Source organism: Populus alba, chromosome 3 (genome assembly GCF_005239225.2).
Source record: "Populus alba chromosome 3, ASM523922v2, whole genome shotgun sequence".
Lineage (NCBI taxonomy): Eukaryota > Viridiplantae > Streptophyta > Magnoliopsida > Malpighiales > Salicaceae > Populus > Populus alba.
Genome location: NC_133286.1, coordinates 20,578,091 through 20,603,984, shown reverse-complemented (window position 1 = coordinate 20,603,984; position 25,894 = coordinate 20,578,091). Strand labels below are relative to the sequence as shown.

Here is a 25,894-nt window from a genome sequence, read left to right as displayed (position 1 = left end):
CGTGATCCTTCTTTTTTCTTTTTCTATAATATCATATATTATAGATATATTTATTATACTTAGGATATCTCCTGAGCACTATCTAGATATATTTATTATACTTTATAAGGTATTGGATTGTGTTAAAGAATAGATAAAAATAAAATATCTAATTGAAAATCAATTATATTGATTACATACATTAAATAAGTCTTAATTATCATCATAAGTCAACATTTTGCTATTTTAAAATGTTCATTATAAATTTTGTGATAAAAAAAAGAAAAAGTAGGAATTGATTGGATAATAATATCATTAATTATCTACTTTTCATCCTTTCTTTTTTTAACTCTCAATCATGTTTTGCACATTTAATATCAAATTAAAAATAAATTACACTAAAGAATCTGATTTGATCAACTTTTGTTGCAATATAATATGTTTTATTCACTTTCAAGTGACTTGGGATGAGAGAGGAGATTTCAGTGAATTACATAAAGATCAAGTGACTTGGGATGAGAGAGGAGATTTCTGTGAATTACATAATGATCTTTTATATATATACACACACACTCTCTCTCTCTCTCTCTCTCAAAGGTATGAGAAAGCTTTTGTACTTATATATTATAACGCTTTATTTTTTATTTTCTGAGCTGGTTTTTTTTTTCTTATGCTTTTTGGGTTTTTTTTTTTTATTTTTTTATTTGTTTTTTTTTTCTTTTAATAATTTTTTAATTTAGTTTAGTTTGTTAACCAAATCTAAAATTAATTTAGATTTTTTTTCTTTTTTCTTCGTTAATTTTTTTCTTCCTATAAGTTTTTTTCTGTGTTTTTTTCTTTTTAATTATTTTTTTGTTTGATTTAGTTCATTAATATTAAAAAAAAATTCTATTTAGTGATCGTACTCTCATAATACGAATCTCAAGTTTGATGGATTTACCTGATTTGACGGATTAACCCACTTAATTCAGATTTTTTTTTCCTTTTTTTTCATTAGTGTTTATTCTTGTAATTTCATCTTTTAATATTGTAAGTATAACTAAAAGAGATTAACCTTTCACTGTGGATTGCACTATGTAAATCCACATTAAAATGTAGATACCTTTTAGTTATAGGTTTTTTTTGTTGCTTTTTTTCTCTGATTTTTTTAATTAATATTTTTTTTAAATTGAGTTTGTTAATATTAAATATTTTTTCTATTTAGTTATCACAAGTTTAACAGATTAACTTGGAAAAAAAATAAAATTTTAATTAAAGAGATACATTTTTTTTCCACCCTATTTCAAATCAATAGAGTTTTATTTCAATTACCTTAGTTTCTTACTCAATAAACCACACTTCTAATAATAAAATATATTTAAAAAAAAAAATACATGAATAAGAAAAGGAGAATTTTGACTGAAAAAACACATTTTTCCATAATTTAAATTATTGTCTTTGTTATGAATATCCATATTTATTATCATGCAATTAAATAAAAAAGTTATTTACGTTACATGAGTATCTATGTTTTACTTTTTAAATTAAAAATCAACTTCTCAATTTAATCTTAAAAATTTTATTTATCATTTTATTAATTTATTTTATAAAATAAAATACATCATCATTCCAGTTTTCAATTCAGAAATTTTACCATACAAAAAATCTCATTCATCATTAATGCTTTTTTTATATTAAAAAATAAAAAACTGATGAATGGCGGAGTACGGCTGCACTATCTAACCTTAATATAAAAAAGGTAAAAGAATTGCACCGATAATTGATGACTTACATTCATCATGCATGACAAAATTAAGTAAGAAAATCAATAATAAATTATTTTTCGTAAAAAAAACAAAACCATCTCTCTCTAGCCTTCCTCGAGTCTCGGGCCTTATCCTTTCTTCCCTAAAGGTTGCCATCTCCAAAATCATGATCATTTCAACTCTGTTTATAAGACCTCGATTGAATTAGTGAATTGATTTAAGATTATTTATTTATGTCTAGATCAGTTTAGATATATTTTAATTAATTTTATGAATTTTAAAATTAATAATTATATAAATATTCAATAATTCTGAAATTTTATAAAATTTTAAATTATAATTTTCAAGAAACAAAACCAATTAAAAAATTAATAGTTAATATTAATAGTTTTAACTAGTCCATTACTGTGCTATGGCACAAAAATGTATCCATCAATAATGTATTTTTTTATGAGTAAAAAATGTTTATTTATTATAGGTCATTTTTTTTTATTGGGAGTCAAAATCATTACTGAGAAATGAAAAAAAAATGATATAAAAAATAATGTTATAAATATTTTTGGAAAAAAATAAAAGATGAAACGGTATTGATTAAAAATAAACAAAAAAAATAAAAAATAAAAAAACTTGCTGATGTCATAAAAAATATGATTTCATTTTAAAAAATAGAATTTCAATAACATGCACTTAAAAAAATCATATTATTCTTCAGTCATTCTATTTGAGTGGACTAATGTTTAAAAATATAAAAAAAATAAAAAAAAAAAAACAGGTCAACACATGTGTGGGCCTGCCCCCTAGATCACGCAACATACCCCTTTATATATATATATATATATATATATATATATATGAGCGGACGATTAGTCATCCTTACTTTAATGTTTTTTCTTAAAGAAACAACGCAGATGATGAATGATCTATTGGCACAAAATTCGGTGATTAGCGAGCGAGTCACTGAAAAGTTGTGTTATGGTTATTTTATGCCAAAAATTTAAAATTCAGCAATTTTTTTTATTTAAGATACTTAAAAAAAAAAATTTACTTTGTAGATCTTGATAAACTCATTTATAATTTCAAATAATCTAAAAACTAGTAAAAAAAAAAACAAAATCAATACAAATTAAAAATATTTTCCAACACTAGATATTATCCTAAATAAAAAAATAACAAAAAAAAAAAATCTAAATGAGACATTCATCATAAAATAAAACTCGTTGATTTAAAAATTAATCTTTACATGATCAAAACCGATATCAATCAAGACTTTCGTTTTCTTAAATCAAAATTCAATAACTATCTTTTTTTTCCTCTAAAATCAAGGATAAAAAAATAAAATAAATAAAAATTTAGAAAGAAAATTAAATTTTCAAAACTAAAGACACCGGAAATTTAAAATTTTAAAAATGGAAAGACCAACCTAAGCTTTTCATGCAAAATTAAAATTGCTATATATTTTCTCTATTTTCTTCATCTTAATTCTCTGTTTTTTAATTTGTCTATTTTGATTTGATAATTTTCCATCAATTTAGCTACAAAAAAATTTAATCAACTAGAAAAAAAAAAAATCGATTACCAAAAGTGAGAGAATGTATAATATTTTCACCCCGTCTTATGTTTCTTACGATAATACTAACGAATTTGATTTCGTTGCTTGCAGTTAAAAAGAAAAAAAAAAAAAAGGACTCTCCATTAATGTGGTGAATGTCTCTTGTGTCTGGTTACCTGTTTCCATCGGACTGTCAGAACTGTGGGGTTTGATCATTTATGTTTGCATTCACTCATGCCACCGACTCTTTACAATGCTCAAAGAAAACTAAAGAAAAGACAAGAAGTAAATTAATTATACAGTTAACTCGTTTTACACATGATCCATTGATCTGGTGTGTGTGAGAGAGAGAGAGAGAGTCCAAATTCAAATAAAGCATCCACGTCATGCTTTTCAAACACAAATGTGCCGACGCCTAAAGTGTTTTTGTAATTTAGCTATGCCGCCTATACTGTTTTCTAAGATTAATTAGCTATAAAATCTTTATCTTTAAAATTCCAGTTCTTGTTGTCTAAATTCTTCTTATTCGACTTCTTGAATTCGAATTTTAAGATTAACATCTACATAAATTTATGTTTTCAATATATTAAATTGATTTATAAGATATCTTTAAAATTATTTTAAAAATCAGAGTCTTGTTTAACAGATAAATTTGTTCGGGAATTTATTTAAAAGCATGGCAAAGTGGCACATTTCTATACCAAATTAAAAATAAATTATACTAATAAAAATTTTAATGGAAAGATAGATTTTTTGACATCCTAATTTTTATTTGGAAATGATCTTGTTTAAGAAATCATATCTAATATTATGATCACTAGAACCCTGACCAATCAACAAGATTTTAAGATACCAAACTGGTTACACAAAAGAAAAAATATTATTACCAATTAAATATCATGCATGAGGTAAACTATATTATTTATTTTGTCATAAATTGCTAACATTTTGTTGGTTTATACTACAATGGTTTGTATGTAATATTTCTGACTCTGATGAATATTCAACTATATATACTTCCAATTCTGGTGTTACTTGCCTATAAAAAAAATTAAAATAATATTTTTAATTTTGAATCTAGCATCAGTGAATAAACCTATAAAATAAATTTACGGTTTTTTTATATATACACATATTTTTTATTTTTATTATTTTTACTTTTAGGGTTGGATCCAGCTCAATCCATATGAGCTAGGCTAGACCCAATCAACCCGACTCGGTCACTCTCTCGAGCAAGTGACCCGGCTTAGGCATGTATGCGTTACTATTCACGCATGCTGTGCACACTGCACAGTGGGAAAGTAATTAAAATTACCTTCTCACTATACTTATGCAAATATATTTGAAAGGGAGCGGGAAGCTTACCTGGACGCAGGAACGAAGACGATGACGAAGGCGTGGTGGCTGGCTGTTCTCTTCTCTCTTTTTTCTTTATTTTCTGGTTTGATTCTGTTCGTTCACGCGCTGTATAATCTCTGTCTATTCTTTCCTTCCTTCCTCCTCCTGTTCGTTCGTCTCCTCTCTGCTTCGGTTTTTCTTAGAGATGAAGGAACGAAGATGATGATGATGCTGGTTCTCTCTGGTGGCCTTGATTCTGGGTCCTCCTTCTTTTTTTGCTATCTTTTTAGTTTTCTTGCTTTCTTGTTGTTGCCTCCGGTTTTTATTTTCTCTGGTTTGTGTTTTCGGTTCCACTCTCTCTCGGTCTCCCCTGTCTTTCTCGGTCTCTCTCTCTCTCTCTCTCTCTCTCTCTCTCTCTCTGTATGTCCTGCTTTTTTCGTTTTTGCTCTGTTTTCTTCTCTCTATTTGGTGTGTCTGTCCGTCTCTGGTCTGCTGGAGACAGTAAAGACGATGGTGATGTTGATATTGATCTTTGTGTTTTCTGCTTGCGTTTTCCTTGTCTTTCTTTCTTCTTCCCCTGGTTTCTCTTTTTGTTCACGTCATCTCCTCTGTTTTTCCTTTTTCGTCTGTGTCTGTCCCCTCTCTCTCGGTCTGTTTTCCTGCTCGTTCGTCTTCTGGTTTTGTGATGTTCGTCTCCGTGCGTCCTCTGTTTTTTCTATTTCGGTTCGTGATCTGCCCCCTGCTTCTCCCGCTCGTCCCCCCACTGTGAGGCCTTTCTCTGGCTTTTATAAAGCCAGAGAAGGTCGTGTGTTCATGCCTCCAGAAATGAGGCACGTTCCGTGAGGGATCGTGGTCCATGATCTGCTGGCAGTGCCTCCTGTTGATACGGTCTTCAAGATGACGAATAGTGGTTCAAAACGGCGCCGTTTATATCTGGTTTTGGCTATTTTTAATTTAGCCCCTGAACTTATGACATTAACCATTGGCCCCTGATTTCATTAATTAAACTAATTCCAATTTTACTTATCAATTCATCAATTCTTCAATTAAACTCTTGATTTGATTCATAAAACTAGTCCCAAGTTTAATTACGTCTTCAAACTTCCAATTATGTTGTCTTAATCCAAATTTTAATTTATTATTTATTTTATTTTATTTTATTTTAAATATATTTTTTTGTTTTAATAAAAATAAAATAAAATAAAAATAGTCAAAATTTGGTATTGACAATGCTTAATTTGAAATTGGCGGCACATAGATGATTTGATTTCTAAAAAGGGAAATTGGATCGATTTTTGCTCCTATATAATATGTTTTATTCACTTTCAAGCATAGTTATTAAACTTGAACCAGTTTGGTGGGCCAACCCGAGGTTGGACCGGTCCAAATTTATCAAAAGACCAATAGATGCAACGACCCTATCAAAGCCGGAAGACCCGGTGGGTCAGCCCATGACCAAGGTGAGACTTTTTTTTTTTTTCAAATATAGGATTTGAAACCCATCAATATATAAACTTTATATTTTTTAGAAAAAAGTTATATTTTTTTAATGTGGGATAAAATAATATTTTGGTTTAAATACTTCAACTTAAAATGATAACATTAGTATATATACTCTATGTTCTCAAGAAAAAAGCTATATTTTTTTAATGCGAGATTTGAAACCCATTAATATATATACTCTAAGTTTCCAAAAAAAAATATCTTTTTTCAATACAAGATTTGAAACTCATTAGTATACAAACTCTATGTTTCTAAGAAAAAACTATGTGTTTTTAATGTGGGATAAAAAAACTTTTTAAGTTTAAATAGTTCAACTTAAAAAACATAATATATTTTTAATGTGGAATAATTTTTTAAAATATTCTTTTAAACTTCATTATTTATAATATGTATAGTCTATATTTACATGGATTTTTTTAATTTCATATAAAATATAAAACTTTAATTTTTTTTTTTTTTAGATTAACCGTAAAATTTAAAATTATAATCTTTTGACTGAGTCAACTCTCGAAATTTAATAACTATGCTTTGTCACTTGGGATGAGAGAGGAGATTTCTTTGAATATATATATATATATATATATTCAAGGGCGGATGAAGAGTCATCCTTCCTTTAATTCCTTAAAAAATAAAAATAAAAAACAATGTAGACGATGAATCATCTATTGACACAAAATCAGGCTATCAGAGGGTTCCTAAATAGTCGTGTCATGGGTATTTTATGCTAGAAAATCCAACATTCAGCTAATTTTTATTCAAAACACTTAAAATATATAAACTCATTCATTACCTAAAATAACCCAAAAGCTGTTCTATCAACACAAATTAAAAATCTTTCCTCATGCTAGATATTATACTAAACAAGGGAAATAACAAAAATATATGCGTGTATATATATACATAAGTGAGACTTGTAAAATGAAACTTATTGATATTAAAATATATTTTTTTATTACTAGAATTAAATGTGATTATTTTTTATTCAGTTTGATTTAAATTAAATTTTAAAAAATTAAAATCGATTTTTAGGAATTCAGGTTAAATTTAATTTTTTATATCAAAAATTAAAAAAAAAAAACAAAACAAAACTGAGATAAGACAGGTGCTTAATCATTACACCGTCTCCAGTGATACATCATCGCATCTAGAAAAACAACAAAGATATTTACAAGAAATTAACTATTTGAATATGCTTTTAGTACAATTCACTGCAAAAGTTGCTGGTATACCTGCAGCCTTTGGCAGCTAAAGCTGATAAAGTCTTACATGGTTGTTGCTCGACAGCCATCTCCCGGCCATGACTTAAACATGTTGTTTTTTTATACCCACTAGTTTATTTTTATATTTTAAAAATAATTAAAAAAATAATAATTTTTTTAATTTTAAATTAATATGTTTTTAATATTTTTAAATTATTTTAATATATTATATTAAAATTTTTTAAAAAAAATTTAAAAACTATTATTAATATGTATTTTAATATAAAAATTTATTTAAAAAATAACTCCACTATACCAGGAAAGAAGAATGACGAATCATGTTTGTAAAGTGGGGTTATCATCATGTTCTCATCAATTAATTTTGTTTCTTTATAATATCAATATGTTAATAGTGAGATTAATTAATGATTTTACTAATCCATGAATATTATACTAATGACAAACAATGCCACATGCCTTAGTATTGGAAGATTCCAACAAATAATATACCAAGTCTATAGATCTTCATCGTATAAATAGAATTAACCTCGTGTATATCTCTCTCTAAAGATAAATTTTTTTAAAAAAATAATACATGGATAAATACAATATTCAATTCAAGATTTAAAATTTTAAATAATGATCTATTTTTATATATCCAAGTCACTTAATTTTTTTTATTCTGCTTGTATGGAAATATAATAAAGATTGTTTTTCAAAGAATTGTTTTTATTTAAAATACATTCAAATAATTTTTATTTTAAAACAAATTATTTTTAATATTAACATATCAAAATAATTTAAAAATATATTAAAAATTATTTTAAATTAAAAAATTATAATTTAACCGCAATTACAAACACTATCAACATGAGATATTTTTTGCAACTCACACGTACCTTGTCTCAACAAGTGCATTTACGTAAAGATGATAGCAAAGTAAATGCAATCATGAATAACATAATCTTGTGAAATTAGGTATAGACTTGCAACAAAGGTAATGAGTAATTGAGCAAATATATGATTCCTTAAGCTAAGCAAAAGTCCAGATTCTATTGACCCCTCGTCCTAACAGCATCTGGGGCCAAACCCTAAATTAGGATCTCTTAATTAATCAGCCATACAGGGCAGTAAGGTGACAATTACCACACCCACCCCGGGAATATTTATTGATCAATGAAAAGGATAATCTTGCTGTTTCTTAAGCATTGTCAAGTTACGAACAAAAAACAACCGATAAATCCTATTCTCAATTACAAAATAACAGAGAAAGAAATTTTATTGTAAAGAACTGAAAAAGACCACTTAGATGGTTTATTGGTGAATGCTGAGGTTTGGAGTTGTTGCTGAGATGCTAGGTTTGGATATACAAATTGAAGAATAAAGACTGAAAGGTGGCGTGTCTGTGTTTTTAAAGGAAGGGGGCGCCTGCTAGGGTTATTGGGTTTAGGTTGTTAGAGAATAATATAAATTATATCCTGAAACCTCATTTAAAAGTTTAAGCTTTTGGGTTGAAATGGTTCTTTGACATGGTATCAGAACTTTGATGACTTAGTGATCACGAGTTCAAATCTTACCATCCCCATTTATTTGATAAAATTAAGCACAATATAATGTGGGCTTGTGCAAGTTTCAAGTCTAGAGGGATTTCACTTGAGGGGGTGTGTTAGAGAATAATATAAATCATATCCTGGAACCTCACATAAAAGCTTAAGCTTTTGGGTTGAGATGGTTCTTTGATATAGGTTAGAATAGAAAACATTTTCTTTTCATTTATAGTACCCCTTTTTTAAATAGAAATCAGTTTGGTTTGGTCTGGGTTTATCTGTTTCAACATTACAAAACCGAACTGAAAGTTTTTCGGTTTAATTAGTTTATTTTTGTTTGGTTTTTTCAGTTAGTTCTTTTTCGGTTTAATCGGTTTATCCACTTTTTTTACTTATCTCTAACTAGAATAGGTATCAACCAAGACTTTCGCTCTTTTAAATCAAAATCCGATAACCATCTATTTTCTCTCTCAAATTAGGACCGAAAAATAAAGAAAATAAAGTTCTGAAAGAAAATTGAATTTTCAAAATTAAAGGGATTGAAAATTTAGAAATTAGAAAATAGAAAGACCAACCAAAGCTTTTCATGCAAATTTAAAATTTCCATATATTTTTTCTATTTTTTTTCATTTTAATCCTATGTTTTTTCTTTTTTGAGAAAAAAAACTCTATTACCAAAAGTGAGAGAATGTATGATATTCTAATACTAAAGAATTTGATTTGGTTGTTTATTATTCTAATGATATATTTTCTATAAAAATATAAAAGTATATCAAACATGTAAAAGTAAAATAACTTACAATATTTATTTATTTAAAATAAACTTGAGGATGATGAATATTGTGACTAAGGATCAGTTTTTTTACCTTACTTACTTTTTTATAATAGCATTGTGATTGCATTAATATTATTTTCCTAACTTATTTTTTCTTGACTTAATTACTTTCTATAAAAAAGAAGTTGAGAGATTTTGGCAGAAACAATATAAAAGAGAAGAGTTTTAGAAAGATTAGAAACTTTCTAAAAAATCAAACCATGTCATTATATTTGTCTCTTTTTATAAGCAATATTTTACAATTAAACTAACATTATTTTTATTTAAAATAAATAAACATATCTTTACAAGGATACAATTAAATTAACATTACATTATAAGCAATATAATCAACGTGCCTAGGGTGTGGCACACTGCCAAGACCAATCGGGTCTAGGTCTAACTAGTGTCAGATACAACGAGTTTAGAGCTTGATATGCTACCAAGTCTAAATGTGACTGGATCTGGATAATACCAAACCCAACATACATGGGTTGTGTATATCTTCCTAGAAATTTAGACCTACAAGTCTTTATTGAATTGATTTTTTTATATAAAAATATAGTGATAAAACTCGTGGTTCATCATTCTATTTTTGATAATGCGAATGCCATGTTTATTCCAAACCACTTCAATTAAGCCACATTAATTCACAATTGCTAAAGTTCTTTTTTTTTTTCTTTTCCGAAAACCATGTAATTTCAAATAAACTACTTAAACAAAAGAATTCTAGTTAAACAAAATTGCACTTAACAAATATTCTTTCACCATTAATTATTATCCCGATCATACACATATATCAAGCACAATAAATTGTTTTAAGATTGTTATTCCTTTGATCTGGTTTCTACAAAACATATAAAAGCATATCAACATATAGAAGTAAAAACGTGGAAGATCGCAGGTACATCAATCCATGTCATTATAAATAGAGAGGCATGCAATAAAGAAAGACAAGCTGTTAGGGATAGCTAATTTAGTACACGGTGCCCATCATGGAAGACACCCAAATGATCACCGAAAACAACAATCTCGCAGAAACCGATGAGATTGCTGACCTCCTGTCATCCCTTCCCAAAGAAAAGTCATGGCGATCAGGTTATGTGTATCGGTACCAAGGCTTTTGGTGTCCTGAAAACCAGATTCCTGCCGTGATTGCATTTCAAAAGCACTTCCTAGCACAGAAAACAGATACTATACTAGTCACCTTGCCTAAATCAGGCACAACATGGTTGAAAGCCTTGGCATTTTCCGTTATGAATCGTGCAAAATATACACCCTCGTGTAGCCCCTTGAACTCTGTCAACCCTCATGATCTTGTGCCTTTCTTTGAGTTTGGGGTTTACGCAAATAACCAACTTCCTGACCTGTCAACCTTTCCACCCCCAAGAATGTTTGCTACTCATGTGCCATATCCATCACTACCGGATTCCATCAAGAACTCCGGCTGTCGAATTGTTTATCTTTGCAGGAATCCTTTTGACAACTTTATCTCCTTGTGGCATTTCCTCTCAAAAGCAAGACCTGAGAGACTGGGACCACTTCTTTTGGAGGAGGCTTTCGATAGTTTTTGCAATGGACGTCATGGAGGATTCGGTCCCTTTTTTTACCACGTATTGGGGTATTGGAGAGAGAGCTTAGAGAGACCAGAGGAGGTCCTGTTTCTCACGTATGAGGACATGAAAGAAGACATTAATTCTCAGATGAAAAGGTTAGCTGAGTTCCTGGGCTGTCCTTTTTCCTTGGAAGAAGAGGCAGATGGGGTTGTGGAAGGAATATCAAAGTTGTGTAGCTTCAGCAATTTGAAGGACAAAGAGATCAACAAGACTGGTAGGTCTCTCCCGTACTTTGAGAACAAGACTCTCTTTAGAAGAGGTGAAGTGGGGGATTGGGTCAATTACCTTACTCCTGAGATGGTGGATCGTTTGAACAAAATCATGGAACAAAAGCTGGCTGGTTCTGGTTTGAAGTTCAAGACTGGTTAATTTGTAGACAGTACTAATTGAATGCATTATCCGTGTTTCGTGTTTGTGTTTGTTTGTGAGTGGGATCTTGATCAGTGGACAATGATGTGCTTCAGATCTGGAAAAAAAATATTTGTTCTTGTCCACTTGAAATTGTAATAAGACTACGTTGATTCGATCTTCTTTGTTGCTGATTGATCCTCCTCCTCCTCCTCCTCCTCCTTCTAATGATAATAATAATAATATCATAAATATGCCAAATAAAATAGAAAATTAAAGGCTAACGAGTATACTTAGGACATCTATCAAGATATATTTATTATACTTTATTAAGTGTTGGATTATGGTAAAAAAAAATCAATTATTTAATTGAAAATCAATGATATTGATTACATACATTGAATAAGTTTTATTTTATATAGTAATATTATACACATTAAATGTTTTTGAAACGTATTGCTATTTTTAATGTTCATTATAAATTTAAAAAGTAGAAATTGATTAGATAATAATATCATTAATTATCTACTTTTCATCCTTTCTTTACTCTCAATCATGTTGTGCACATAATTATTTGAAGAGTAACAAGAAAACAGTTATATATGTTTTGAATTTTTATTTCAATTTAAATTTTATTCTAAATTAGAGTTGCCACACGACATTGTTGCTGCTTGCCATTTTCTTCACCACCCCCCTTCAAAATCGGACGTGAAAGTTTCCTTTCATCCGGCTCAAGTAGTTACACCAAATATGTCTTGTTGCCTGAAATTAGATTCTAAATGCTGTTTCATTAATTAGCTAATCACATAATATATAATGAAAAGAAAGAAAATAAAAGTCTTCAAGTTTTAAAATTATAGATAATTAAGCTACAAAGAAAATTTTGATTTAGTAAATTTTAAATATTAATAATATTATCTATTTTAAAAAATAACATATAAGATTGTGCAAATATTAATAATGTTAATTAATTTACCTAATAAGACTCAAACCAAATAAAATTTTGAAAGCTAATTAAGAAAGCAACCTAAAAATAACTAGGAAATAAAAAAAAAAACTTTCAAATCTATTTTGGGCAAGATTCTGATCTTATTGAGCACTGGACGACTAGACATATAAGAGACAAGAAGATTGTTTGTTCTGCATTCGGTGCATTTGACTTAAAAAAAATTATTTTAATATATTTTTAAATAAAAAAATTAAATACACCACCAGCACTAAGTCTGTGTAGCGTCATATCAAGATTTCAGCTTGATTGATCCAATAATTGAATAAAAAATTAGGTTTACATTTTAAAAACACTCATTAGGCTTTTCCAATCATATAATAGACGTCTTGTATCAGCTAAAGCAAGTCCACCGTAAAGTAACATTTTCTATCTTACAAGAAAATCCTCAGGATTTTTGGGAGATCGGTAGGCGTTATAAGTTATAAGTTTAAATTCATCAATATTCATCGGTTGTTTGTTTCCACATTTAGTTTGCATGGTAGCCTTGTCAAAAATTAGAAAATCTATGGCCATCAATTTCAATGGATTCGTGGCTGAACCTGTCACCATTTCATGAGATATTATGTAATGATATTTCGACAATTTATATTATAATTATCATATTTTACCTGAGGATGGATTAGTCATGGATTAATTGGTTGGGTTAATTTTTGGGTTCGTGGTTAACCCAAATATATTCTAAAACAATGTTTGTTTGTTTATTTTTAAAATGAAATAAGAATAAAAATTATTAAAAATAAAATAAAATTGTATCATTTTGAATTTAAAAAAAAAAGAGTTGACTTGGCCACACATTACATAAATTTAATGAGATTAACCAAGTTATAAATTAATTTATAAATTATGCAAGTTTAATTGAGTTAGAGGGTGTTTGTGAGGATAATAGATATTCTTTTTCAAAATGTTTTATACTTGAAAAAACATCAAAAAAAATTTTTATTTTTTTAATTTATTTTTTACATTAATAAATTAAAATAATTTAAAAATACTAAAAAAATAAATTTAAAAAAAAAAACAAATTAAAACTGATTAACAAACACCCTCTAAACCCAGCTATATTCAACTCTGGATTAGACTTTAAGGGCCCGTTTGTTTCCAAGAATTCACTTTCCTAGAAACCATTTTCCTCACTTTCCCATGTTTGTCAAATACATGGAAAGTGAGTCAAAAGAAATTAAATTCCAGTCAAAGAAAAATGTAACTTTAAGCTCAGGAAAGTGTTTTCCGCTTTTTATTCTTGGAAAACACTTTCCTGATGTGGGTCAATCCTGCGTTCTCATGCTTTTTAACTGTTCATGTTAATTGCACTGTTCAATGAATAGTGCAATTAACATGAGCAGTATATTGCGTACACTGTTCACTCAAAAATAGTGAATAGTGCAGTTCTCTTGCACTGTTCACTTGCCTGCGGGAACTTTCCTTTTTTTTTTTTAAGTGTGCTATTTTTTTAAAAAAACTAGTTTAGAGTGAATTTTATACCTTAATATTTTATCCAATTTTATTACATGCTAAAAATATTATTAAAACTATAGTTTTTGTCGGATGTATGTTATACGTAATGGAATTATAAATGATTTCATGGAATAATAAAAAATATTTCACAAGCTTATTTCTCTATAATATGATATGATATATATAGTTATATTTTATAAAATAAGCTATGTATGAATATAGGATATAATAAAAAAAAATTCATCATTATACATTTCAAATTTCATTTTTTTTTTATTGTAAGTGATTAAATATTTTATATATATTAGATAAATTTGAAAAAAAATTAATTTATTAATAAATTATTTTCCAGTTCATTTTCCATAATACAACCAAACACTGGAAAAGTGTTTTTCATAACACTACCAAACATCAGAAAATATTTTTTTGGAATTTACTTTTCAGGAATTCACTTTCCTTAAAATTTATTTTCCTAAAAAAATTCACTTTCCTGCAAATAAATGTAAATGGAGCCTAAGTCAATTCATGGATTAGAACAAGCTTGCCACCAAGCAGACCAAACTTCAGTACCGTATCCGTTGAAAGTTTCAGCACGAGACTGTTCCTGAAAACCACTTGATATCACGTCAAATTGTTTTTCTGAAAATTTAATCTCTATCGATTGATTTCTCTATGCTTAATATCAACCAGGCCCTTCTGTTTGCAACCTAAGGAAATTTATCTTTACTTCAATTCCGCCAATAAAGTTGAAAAATGTGAGAAAAAAAATACAATCAACGTGAGATTCAATTAGTGAAAATATTGCAAAGCCAAATTCAATTACATTTTCTAAAAAATCTCAACCAGTTAAATGCAGACAATACTTGAAATCACAAAGATAAATTCACGTAAAATTGATTTTATATTACACCTACAATACCCATCCAAACATGCAACTCAAACTATTAAATATTTATAAAATCTTAATTATAACATTTCATATCCTGAACGTTAAATGAAAAATATCAAAAGAATTTTAAAAGGTGTACATGTTATATATTTTGCATTTTCAATACATGTTCATTTTAAGTTTATGTACATAAAATTAAACCCTAACACAATAATTTAGGCTTTCATGTTAAAGTAATGTCCACAAGTAGAACTTATACATACAAGTGACTTCCTAATACAAAGTAATGTCCATACGTTGTCAACGTGTGATGATTTGAGAGACATTATACTACACTGCTAGTTTAGCTGTCTACACATTATCCAATTTTCATTATTGGATTGTTTATAAATTTTTTAATTAATTATACTCTACAACAGCTGCAATTGATTACCATTGAAGGATATCATTCTTAATCTGCAGCGCAGAGCCTTGGTTGAGCAACCAGGCTAATGATACGGAATGGAGTCATCAATGCTAGAACACTTCAAAGCTTCGGGTCTTAGAGTGAAGTTTGCTGCAATTTGAAACAGGGAAGAGGAAAACAATGTGAGGAACCTTTAAGTTTGAAATCATACGAAGCACAAGGCATATCATTTTCGCACTAGAAAGATGCAAAGAAAATTAAAACTTTTCCTTGCCTGTTTGGAGATTTTCTGTATTAAATCATTTGGAAGGAAACAAAATGGAAGATAGTTTAACACTCTTTTTATGCTCAAAAGTAGGAAATGCTAAGATACAGACACCTCTATTTATGTTCTCAAGTGCATTGCTAGCTCAGCATTTTGGTTTTCCATTTATTTTAAAAGAAGAGAGTGATGGGAAAACCCATCTAGAATCAACCCAAATCTTGACAGCATTTTCGTTGATTTTAAGTTTGTAATCCCTTTCCCTTAACTTTTGTAATTTCTACTTTAGGGTAGAGATATGACCCACCAAATTCATAAGGTAGGCAATAGTCGATGAACTTGTCCACCAATCTGCTTTGCTATCCAGTCTGAACTTAGCTGGGTGAGGGAGGGCGGTAATGTTCCTGATATGTTCCATTCGAAATAGACCTACAGCAAAGAGAAGGAAAAAAAGGAATACTTGAAATGATTCAACATAGGCACTGGAAGAAGAATATAAATAATAGGCACAAAAAAGGCGAAGCTATCGCAATTTTTAAACATTTACCTCATGTGGATATAAAGAGGAAATCTCAAATCTCTTGACTCCAATCCATAGAAGTTGTGCATTTTGGTTCCTCAATCACCGAAGGAGTGACCTCATCCTCTCTGAAAGGAAGAAGCTTCCCTAGATGCAAGCTCTTTGCGATCCAGCTAGCTGGCTGCAAAAGTTACCAACTGAAAACTGGAAGTTGTGGGGAAAACGATAACATTTTAGCATATTCAAGTGCAGGAAAAATAGGTTTGCGGCACCCTGGAAGCCTCTGATTATTTTATTTATTTATTTATTTTTATAAGGGAAGCCTCTGATTATTTTTTTTTATTTTTATTTTTATAAGGGAAGCCTCAGATAATTTCCAAGTGGTCAAGGGATTCTATTTTTTCAACAAAATAAGGAATCAGAAAGGGGGGAAAGGTAAAAGAGAAGAGTGCCTACCATCATGGGTATTTTCCTTTCTGAAGCACAGTATCTCAAGTGACGTAATTCCCGGGTCTCATTCTCAGTGACAATAGTCCCCATGGATATCTTTTCAGATTCGAGACTCTCCACTAAACTTTGAAGGGTTTTGAACACCTGTCCACGTGCATGCTAAGAAGCACAAACAAAGAAAAACAGGTCCATTGCGACTATAATTCACCGTGTCAATGCACCATAAGAATGGATGAAATTAACGGGAAAAAAAAAAAAACAAAGAAAGAAAGAGAACGAACACGTATAATAGAAAGATATTGTACTAGAGGAGATGTTTCTTAAGCCAGCATTGGGGACAGACATTGAGTAACTGGAATGACGAATTTGCATTGAAGTTGTGTGATTCGACAATATGTTTTTCTGTATCTCACATATAAACTTGAATGTCTCTACATTTGCATTTGCATGGTATGCTTGTATCATCTCAAAAATAAACCATATATTTAGCAAATTTTGATGGCATGAGTCTAAATCCCCAAGAGGATTTCAAATATTCTTGCATCAAGTTCTTCACTACATTGATCTTAAAGCTAATTAAATCATTTCTTTGGTGAAATTCGAGAGGACAGCTTGTGAATTTCAATAACTAGCTAGACTATACTTTTTTTCCCATCATCAAGCACATTAATAGTTTTATTGATACATGTTGATTGCTTTGCACAAACCCCCAATCACTATTTGCACTTGAACAGAGCTTTGAATGAATAATAGAATGAGACATCCGTGGAAGACTACATCTCAGATAATTCACAGGTGATTAAAATGCATGAAGTAATTGAAATTTGCTGTAAAGATTATCAAAATTTGGATGAGAAATAGTTCCTTGACATCAAGATAATACTTACCTTCACTATTACTGTCAATTTGGTGCAAAATCTATGCTTCCCATGAAGCACAATCCCCACTCTATCAAAAATATGTTTCTGATGATTGCAGCAAACTGACTTCCCTATTCTTGTACACTTCAAATAAGCCTGATTTGATATGATCATGTATCTGAAAAAGATCAATCACAAATCATGAAACCAATAGAAACAAAAAAAAAATGAGGCGAAGTCGCCAAGCTTAAAATCAGATACACTGAAATTAAAAGGCAAAATTTTAATTTTTCCAAAGAGAGGGGTCGTGTTGAGGAACGTCATGACCTAAGGCCCTCCAAAAATGGTATCTCTATTCTCTAGAAATAGATAGGCACCAATTCTCTATTTAATTATTCATACAAGTTCCAGTAATTTAATTTTCAAAAAACTGATTTACAGATTTCAATCTAATTATGCATTCAAATGTGCATGATAAATTGAAAAAATTTACAGTCTAAACCCGTCAAAACACTGCATAAATTCTTCTAAACCAATACAGAAAAAAGATCATGCGCTACAGAGACACAGATCTATACTTAAGTACACAACAAGGTGATCACATATCAAATTTGCAGCAGTTACATGAATAAGAAAAAAGTTTGCCATGGCTCTCAATGAAGGTCCCTTCAAAACTATCAGGCAAACTTAGATATACCAATTCTGTCTAAAGCTAAAGCCAATTCATAAATGGGACATTTCTCAGGTTTTGCACCAAAAGGAAAGGAAAGGAGGTAAAGAAAAGGAAGACTAATAATATAACCATAAATATGTTTTCAAGAGAAAAAGTTTTTGTTCAGCTACTGCCTCATGGAATAAAAATATGTATGACTGAAATTGATTTTGAGGCATGTCTCGTTTCCTTCACCTTTTATGCCATTCATACTTTCTCCATGCTTAACCTAGACCTATGTCAAAGACATGATGGCACCAAGAATCAATCGCAACCATGTTTGCTTGGCCTATGACCCACTCATACTAACTATGCCCTTAATCAATGGCTTCAGTCACAACAATATACTAGCTGTCCAGTTGAAACAGGGATTAACATCTGTAGCAGAGGTTGCATTCAATGTCTTAAAGTATGTAGAATTAAAAGCAAATTCACTTACTAAATTCAGAACCACATGTATAACAAGAAGGCTCATAATACAGCACCAATGCATAACTTACTTGTCAGGAGATACAACAGAACCTGCTGCAACTGAATCAGTAAGCCACTTTAATTTTAGAATGAGGGCATTCACAGCACATCCATACAAGAACTTGGTGGTTTGTAGCTGAAATGAAAATGATCACGTTGAGGAAATAATTATATCATCAACACGAAAAGAAGTTCCAGCATTGATAAAATACTAAATAAGTTTTTCTAATTCCAAAGAAAGAGTTCAGGTAGAGTTCAGTTATGGAAAATCATTGATCTTTCTCAAATATTTTATACGTTTTTTTTAATAATTAGCCAAAGGTGAAAGTGATTGTGTCAAAGTTAATTGAAGGCAAAAGGAAGAAAAGGAGGTACCCTATCTTTAGAGTTGATGGGTAGTCTGCTTCAGCAAAAATATGCAACAGCTACAAAATAATAATACTCATGGTATCAAATCTAGAAAGTTAGCTACTACTTAACCCAAACTCTGATGAAACAAAAGGATGAGAAAAGAAAGTTAAGAGAACGAAATGGAAGACAAAAGGCTATGTTCGATTTGTGTGTTCAATAAAATGAAAACGGGAAAAAATCAGTTTTCCTTGTCTGACAACAATAAAAGGTAAGCAAAATTGCATATGATAAACTTACAATAATGTTATTGTTGAATGTAAGAAGAATAAAGGATGTATAGATTACGTAAATTTATTCGCAGTAAGGTTTTTCACTACTTTCTCTCGATTTCAGACACATCATTTTCAGATGGTTAAAAAAGATGTGAAACTTCCATATACAAGTAAGTCAAAGCTTTCCAGTTGAGAAGCTAAGTGGAGGATGATGGTAGTAAAAAAAAAGAGAGACAATGACAGGAGGGGGAAACGTTAAAAGATGACTTTAGCTGTTAAAAGCACACCTTTTTTGAACATATAACAACAGGAAGGTGCCGCAGATTAGATCTTGAAACTCGCTTTAATCTTGAATTTGGAACAGGTGGAATATCCAGTAGAATCATGCCACCGTATACTTGTATTATTTCGATGATCTCTTTTTCCTTCTTATGGGAAAATCCTGTGAGCAAGAACTCTAGACCATGAAATATCAATCTCTTTGCATCCTTTATTTGACCTGTGAAACTACTTTTCACATCTTGAGGTTGAACCTCTGAGCAAGTGTTGCCATTGTTTTTCTTTTCATCAGCTCTAATTGTAGAACCTACATAAAAAATAAATAAAAAATAAAACAAATGCACCAGTAACTTCAAGAAGATGAAGAAAGTAGTATATTAGGTAATTGATAAGAGAATCTAACCATTTCTATGTAGAGTTGGTGGCTTTCGAAGGTCCTTGTTTTGATAATGGTCGACTTCAACTTCTGAGAAACAAACTCGCTTTCTAACTGGATTACGAGCACCAAAGGAGTTTTCCCATTTCAATTTTATCTTCTTGGCATTTTTGCTTGGATGAAGCTTAATTATATTTTCTTGTCCCACGGCCTGTTCAGGACTTATTTCTCCAGTTAAGTTGTGCGCAAAGAGTTCAGAGGCCTGTGGACGGCAGCGTGTCCTTCGGTTTAGAATAAGAGGTGACCTCCTCTGTACAGAAGGCTTAACTTTCATCTCATTCCTGTCTTTTGTAGGCTGATCATGACTTCTCTTCTGACAAGTTATTTCAGCAACTAGATTCCTCACCACGTCCTGATTTTCTTCATTATCTCTACAATCAGTGCTCTCAAACACAGACTTGAATGGCAAGATCCCTTTAGAATTCCTCTGATCAGACAGTCTAATGCAGCCCATTTCCTGATGTGAGGCAAGCAGATTTCTGATATGTCCTGATGAGTACCTTCCATTATGGCAAGGTCCTTCCCTCTCCAGAACAGCATCACAGTTCGGTGAAAGTGTGCTATAAGTCCTAAGTGAGGCAACCCTCCTTCGAACCGGAGCATTAGAACATTTGCCCATAATTATGGGCACAGTTTGGGTGTCCATAAAGACAGGCTCGGCTTTTAGATGAGAGGTTTTCTGGAAATTCTCCGTCGAAGTGTCTGTTTTGGGGTTGAAGCAGTTTTCAGCATCAACCTTTCTATTATTCTGAACTGATGGGGAAATGGCATTTTCAATAGAGATACTACAAGGAACAACAGAACATAGTGGATCCACCAATGATAAATCTGAGGATATAACGTCTTGTTTATCATGTAAAGCTTCAAAAGGTATGCTGGACTGTGAACCTATATTGGACCTCGTTTCATGTTTCTGCACAAAAGAGTTCTCATCCGGGGCAACATCAGCAGATTCAGAGAGAAAGCTTGTCTCGCCAACAAAAAACTTTGGGATACTTTTGGGGCTGTTCTGCTTCAACTTTGCAGAAGCATCTCCTTCCTTGCATGAGTGGAAAAGGATGCAAAATTAACATGGCTGATGACAGAGGGATTTCAAGAGGACTTGGATAAAATAAATGCATTCCTCACCTCCACTGCCCAGTCTCCAAACCATCGGCTCTTGAATCTGTCTGCGATTAAATAATGTACTTTATGGGCTCCTTCTGTGAGGGTGGAAAGAAGAGTAAATTCAAGCACAAAAAGCTATCAACAACAGTAGGTAAAGAGGGGTGGTGGGCGGCTAACTCACCAGCTTTTTCTGCACTGCAAGCATGGAACGAGTTTACATCCACTGGAGGCTGAAATGAAGGGTTTTCCATTGCAAAATCAATTCTTTAAATGGCAAAGAGAATTATTCACATTTAAGAAAGTAGATGAACTGTAGAAAATGATTCCATATCCCATTTTTCTTCGGATGGAAAAGGATAGAAGGAGAAGTTCTTTACCTTTGCCCCTGATGAACTCTCTGAAAGTTTCTCAGCCGGCTGAGGTAAAATGTGATCGCCAAGACATGCTGCATCAGAGAGGTTCGAACCAAAATCTGAGTCATCATCGGCATTATTTTGCTGAGGCAGAAGCTGTACCTGTTCAGATCCTTTTTCCAGATGTTGATTTTCTAACACAGGAGTATCTTCAACTTGAGACACGTCCAGGTCACGAAGATGCTCATCACCATGGGCACTAAAAGATAGCCCTACATCTAGATAAGCGTCCTCCATAATCGAATCATCTAAATCAGAAAGGAAATCAATCTCATCAGCTTCATCAGATGGGCAGCCAAAGGCATCTTCAGAGGACTCCAACCGTGCTTGTTTAATACGCAGTGCAGCTTCAAGAATTGCTTGCTTGGTCAAAGCCTCTGAAGATGAGCCAGTCTTCATGAATTTATGTATAACCAGTGCTTCCGATGCAGAAATAGAGAGTTCGACCGCATCACTGATATCAGCATCTTTAATGCATATCACATTGCATTTTTCTTCATGCTGACATCCTCTGTCCTTATAATTCGTGGCAGACTGCAGACCAGCGTTCTCTGCTGTTGTTGGAATGGAAATTAGACGCGAATCATGCATCATAGAACTGGCATTTTGGCCCTTCCTTTCTTCATACTGCCTCCCACTGTCACTGTTACTGGTAAAATCTCGTGGATCAGCATTCTCTATGGATATCGGGGCAGAAGTTAAGGATGGAATTACTCCACCGCCAACACTATCCGTTTTCAATTGAATTGCCTCTCCCACGCCACCCGAAGTTTCAACTTGCTTCAAGGGCAGGGCTTTACTAGAATCATGCAATCTTTCATTCCCGTATAAAAGCTGGCTTTGGCTAAAATGCAAATCACTATCTGACGAAAGACGCAGACGAAGATGAAGCAACTGCATCGCAACAAAAATAAATAAATCACACCAGCTTCCAAAAAAAATAATTTTATATTAAAAATATCAAAATCAAGAAAAGAAATTGACAAAAAATCAAAGATTAATTAAAACTTATACAATCTCAAGGACTTACGTTGCCCGGCGATGGAGTGATGCTATACTGCGTATTATTATCTTCTCCGGATGACAAGAACAAATGAAAATCATTATAATAATAATTTCGACCTTGTTCTTCAATTGACAAAATCTCCACATCTTTTCCGTTATTAATCAAACCCTACGCATCATAACATAAAACCTAAAATATTTTGATGAAATAAATAAAAAATAATATCAATAATGATTAATTGCTCACGTTGAATTCTTGATTAGCTTCGGCTTCTGGTGATGGTGATGGTGATTCTGATTGGGGATGTTGGAGCCAAGGAGGAAGCCAAGCGAGATCCTGAAATTGATTGAATTTAAAGTTAGATAAAATGAGAGAAAATCAATTGAATCGAAAGGCTTTTTTTGCTGATTGCTACCTCGGAGAATTGAGGAGGACGAAACCCTAAACTTGCCATGGAGAGATTACTGCGAGAGAGAGGAGGGATTTTTCGCGCCAAAACCACACCGCTGCTTGGCTCGGCTCACTGCTAGCTATGGGTTTGTTTTATTGATGGCGCGAAAGATTGTGAAATTATGATCCGGTGGTACGGATAAAACTGTCTCTTTCCATCTTTATAAAAAATATTATTTACGATTTGTTGACCTTTATTTTTATTTTTGCATTTTTAGGCAGAAAACTAAACGGTGTAAAATGATAGGGTTATTTGAGAACACACAGCGTTATAATCATGCTAAAACTATTCTGTATTATTAGATTATTGAATCAATATGCGATCATAAATCAGTCATTTTTGTTTTTATTTTAAAATATTAGTCATTGAAGTTTAAAATGTATCTCGACATATTAATTAAATTATTAAAAATTTATATAAATCAAATTAATATATTATTCGGTTTAACCTAAAAACTTGATTTATCTTAAGTTATATATCCTATGATCTTCAGGTTAATACATCTTCTTCTTTCTACCAATACGTTTGATGATTTGCTTCTTCTTTGTGATTTAAGGTCACGTAAAAACGACGACGGCTCCACTTTTTGCAGTCTTTTCTCCCTGAAACCTCATAGAGCAACGATATAATGGGCCAAGGCTTTCACTCTTGACATGGACTTGTTAGCCAGGCTTTTGATACTGGGTTTTGGCTCTGAGCAGCAGAGTGTCGATTTTTCGGCCTTTTTACGTTTTTTTTATTGTTTTTGTATGCCTCTCTCTTCTTACTCGTTACACACGTTGTTTTTTAACTCAGCCCGATGATAGGCCCGATTCAAGATTCAGATTTGGATTTTAACTGAGGTGTCAGGGTTAATTTTTTTTTTTTTTTAAATCAAATAAATTTATTGGCTAGAATTTTGATTAAAAAATATCTTAAAAGCAAACAAATAAATTTTTAAAAAAATATATCAAAGGGTTAAAATAGTTTAAACTCTTTGCTAGTGAAAATAAAAACATTAATGAAATATAAGTGAGGGAAAGAGTGTCCATCATGACAATTAACTATCATTATTCGGGTTCAAACTCAGCACCTCGCACCCCCTCGTTTTGTTGCTTGTTATGGGAGGTTAAGCTGTATTTGAATATATTTTAAAAGTATATTTTATTTTTAAAAAACCAAAATAATGTTTTTTAATTATTTTAATAGGTTAATAAATAAAAAATATTATCTTGATATATTTAAAAATAAAAAATACAATTAAAAAAATCTACAATATATATCAAACTTACAGAAACTCGGTTTCATTGTGTTTTAAAGTACAACACTCGTAAAGCGTCCATCGTCATCTCCATGGAGATATTTCCAAATCAAATTTTAAATTTTTATATAAAATTAAATTCACTCCGCTCGTCAAATTATTGATAAATTATGTCAGAAGTATGAGATGCATGAAATTTGTATTTCTCGTACCGACATCACATTCTATAAAGCGAGTTACCTGTTGTTTAGATGAGGTTGACAGACACAAACTGATTTTTTTTTTAAAAAAAAAAACAGCACTATTTTTTTTATAAAAAATATAGCAAGATAATATAGTTTGAAAAAAAATTTAGTGAAATAATGTAATTTAATACATGATATAATTAGAAGACATAATATTTCATAATATTGTTGCTGAAAAAATGATATTTTTAAAAAAAAATTAAATAAGCTAACACCAATTATAAAAAGAAGAGACGAAAGATTAAAAAAATAATGAATAATAAAAGAAATAGACTTAAAAGTATATTAAAGTTTTGATTGTTTTGATTGTGAATCCACTAGTAACACCAAAAAGATTTTGATTGGACATGTGCAAATACAGCAGGGAAGGTTACCAATGATCACCAGGGTGAGTTATGTATACTGTCAAAAAAAGTGATCGCCTCTGGACAACGCATGTGTCCCCCTCTAGTTATTGTTGGTAACATTCTTAAATGTCACTATAATATTTTTATTAATATTATTGAATTTGTTTTGTGGATTTTTTTAAAAGTGTTGTAATCAGGATTTTAATTTATCTCTAAAATATTTTAATTTTAATTGTTTTTCTTAACAGTAATTACTCACTTGTCTGTGCTGCATGTGATCCACTTGAGTCATTATTTATGATATTTTATGGTGTTATTAGATTTATCTTATTAAATTTTTTAAAAATATATCGATAGTATCATCATAAAAGTTTTGGTATATATTTAGAATTTCTTTGTTACTTTCTTTTATTTTATTATTTTTATTGTAATTGCTTATTTATATTTGAACAATTTATTATTTATTTTAATTATCTTTCGTAACATTTTTTAATATCACTAGATTACTTTTTTAATATCGTTGAATTCATCTCATAAAGATTTTTTTGAAAGTGTTGTAGTCGGAGTTTTGGTTTATCTCTAAAATCTTTTTGTTTTTCTTTTGTTTTATTTTTCTTCATTTACAGTAATTGCTCACTTGTTTTTGACACGATACACATGATCCACTTCAGTCATCATTTTATGATATTTCATGGTATTATTAGATTCATTTCGTTAAATTTTTTTAAAAGATATCGATATTGTCATCATTAAAGTTCCGGTATATTTCCATACTTATTATTATTTTTATTGTAATTGTTTATTTATGTTTGAACAATTTATTATTTATCTTAATTATTATTGGTGGCTTTTATTAGTGTGATTAAACTTACCTCGTTGGAATCTTTTTAATATTGTAATTAAAATTTCAGCTTTTGGATTTCTTTCTTTCTTTCCTTCCTCTAAGTTGTAATTTATGTCAGTATATTTAACAATTTTTTTTGAAATGTAAATGCTATTTAACCAAAAACAATTATAGCGAATATTATTTGTCAAAATGATATTAATATACGAAAATACCCGGATGAACCTCAGAATC

At 30.6% G+C, this 25,894-nt stretch overlaps 2 protein-coding genes across 4 annotated transcripts; one reads left to right on the top strand and one right to left on the bottom strand.

Moving 5' to 3' along the window:
* The first annotated feature begins 10,621 nt into the window (after window positions 1-10,621).
* Window positions 10,622-11,816, top strand: LOC118054352 (cytosolic sulfotransferase 15). The gene has a single exon (XM_035065901.2). The coding sequence runs from the start codon at window positions 10,670-10,672 to the stop codon at window positions 11,657-11,659; it is 990 nt and encodes a 329-aa protein (XP_034921792.1). The 5' UTR covers window positions 10,622-10,669; the 3' UTR covers window positions 11,660-11,816.
* A 3,296-nt stretch (window positions 11,817-15,112) lies between these two features.
* On the bottom strand, window positions 15,113-23,123 carry LOC118054754 (uncharacterized). Of its 3 annotated transcripts, none has more exons than XM_073407812.1 (14): window positions 22,949-23,122; window positions 22,780-22,869; window positions 22,558-22,701; window positions 21,492-22,421; window positions 21,296-21,344; window positions 21,136-21,209; window positions 19,975-21,046; window positions 19,580-19,878; window positions 18,699-18,805; window positions 17,514-17,664; window positions 16,633-16,785; window positions 16,204-16,380; window positions 15,964-16,085; window positions 15,113-15,544 (listed from the first exon to the last, which is right to left on the bottom strand). In XM_073407812.1, the coding sequence occupies exons 1-12, from the start codon at window positions 22,985-22,987 to the stop codon at window positions 16,324-16,326; spliced, it is 3,165 nt and encodes a 1,054-aa protein (XP_073263913.1). In that variant the 5' UTR covers window positions 22,988-23,122; the 3' UTR covers window positions 15,113-15,544; window positions 15,964-16,085; window positions 16,204-16,323. The 3 variants fall into 3 exon arrangements, with proteins under 3 accessions (XP_073263913.1, XP_034922344.1, XP_073263914.1); XM_035066453.2 differs by having other exon boundaries at window positions 16,204-16,357; XM_073407813.1 differs by lacking the exons at window positions 15,113-15,544; window positions 15,964-16,085; window positions 16,204-16,380; window positions 16,633-16,785 and adding an exon at window positions 19,045-19,094 and having other exon boundaries at window positions 17,524-17,664; window positions 22,949-23,123.
* Between the last annotated feature and the right edge of the window lie 2,771 nt (window positions 23,124-25,894).

Coding starts and splice junctions, on each gene's coding strand:
- LOC118054754 (XM_035066453.2), bottom strand. CDS start 22,987: ATGGCAAGTTTAGGGTTTCGTCCTCCTCAATTCTCCGAG. Junction 21,047..21,135: donor TTGGAGACTGGGCAGTGGAG/GTGAGGAATGCA, acceptor CACTCATGCAAG/GAAGGAGATGCTTCTGCAAA. Junction 16,786..17,513: donor AATTGACAGTAATAGTGAAG/GTAAGTATTATC, acceptor TGTGCTTCTTAG/CATGCACGTGGACAGGTGTT.
- LOC118054352 (XM_035065901.2), top strand. CDS start 10,670: ATGGAAGACACCCAAATGATCACCGAAAACAACAATCTCGCAGAAACC.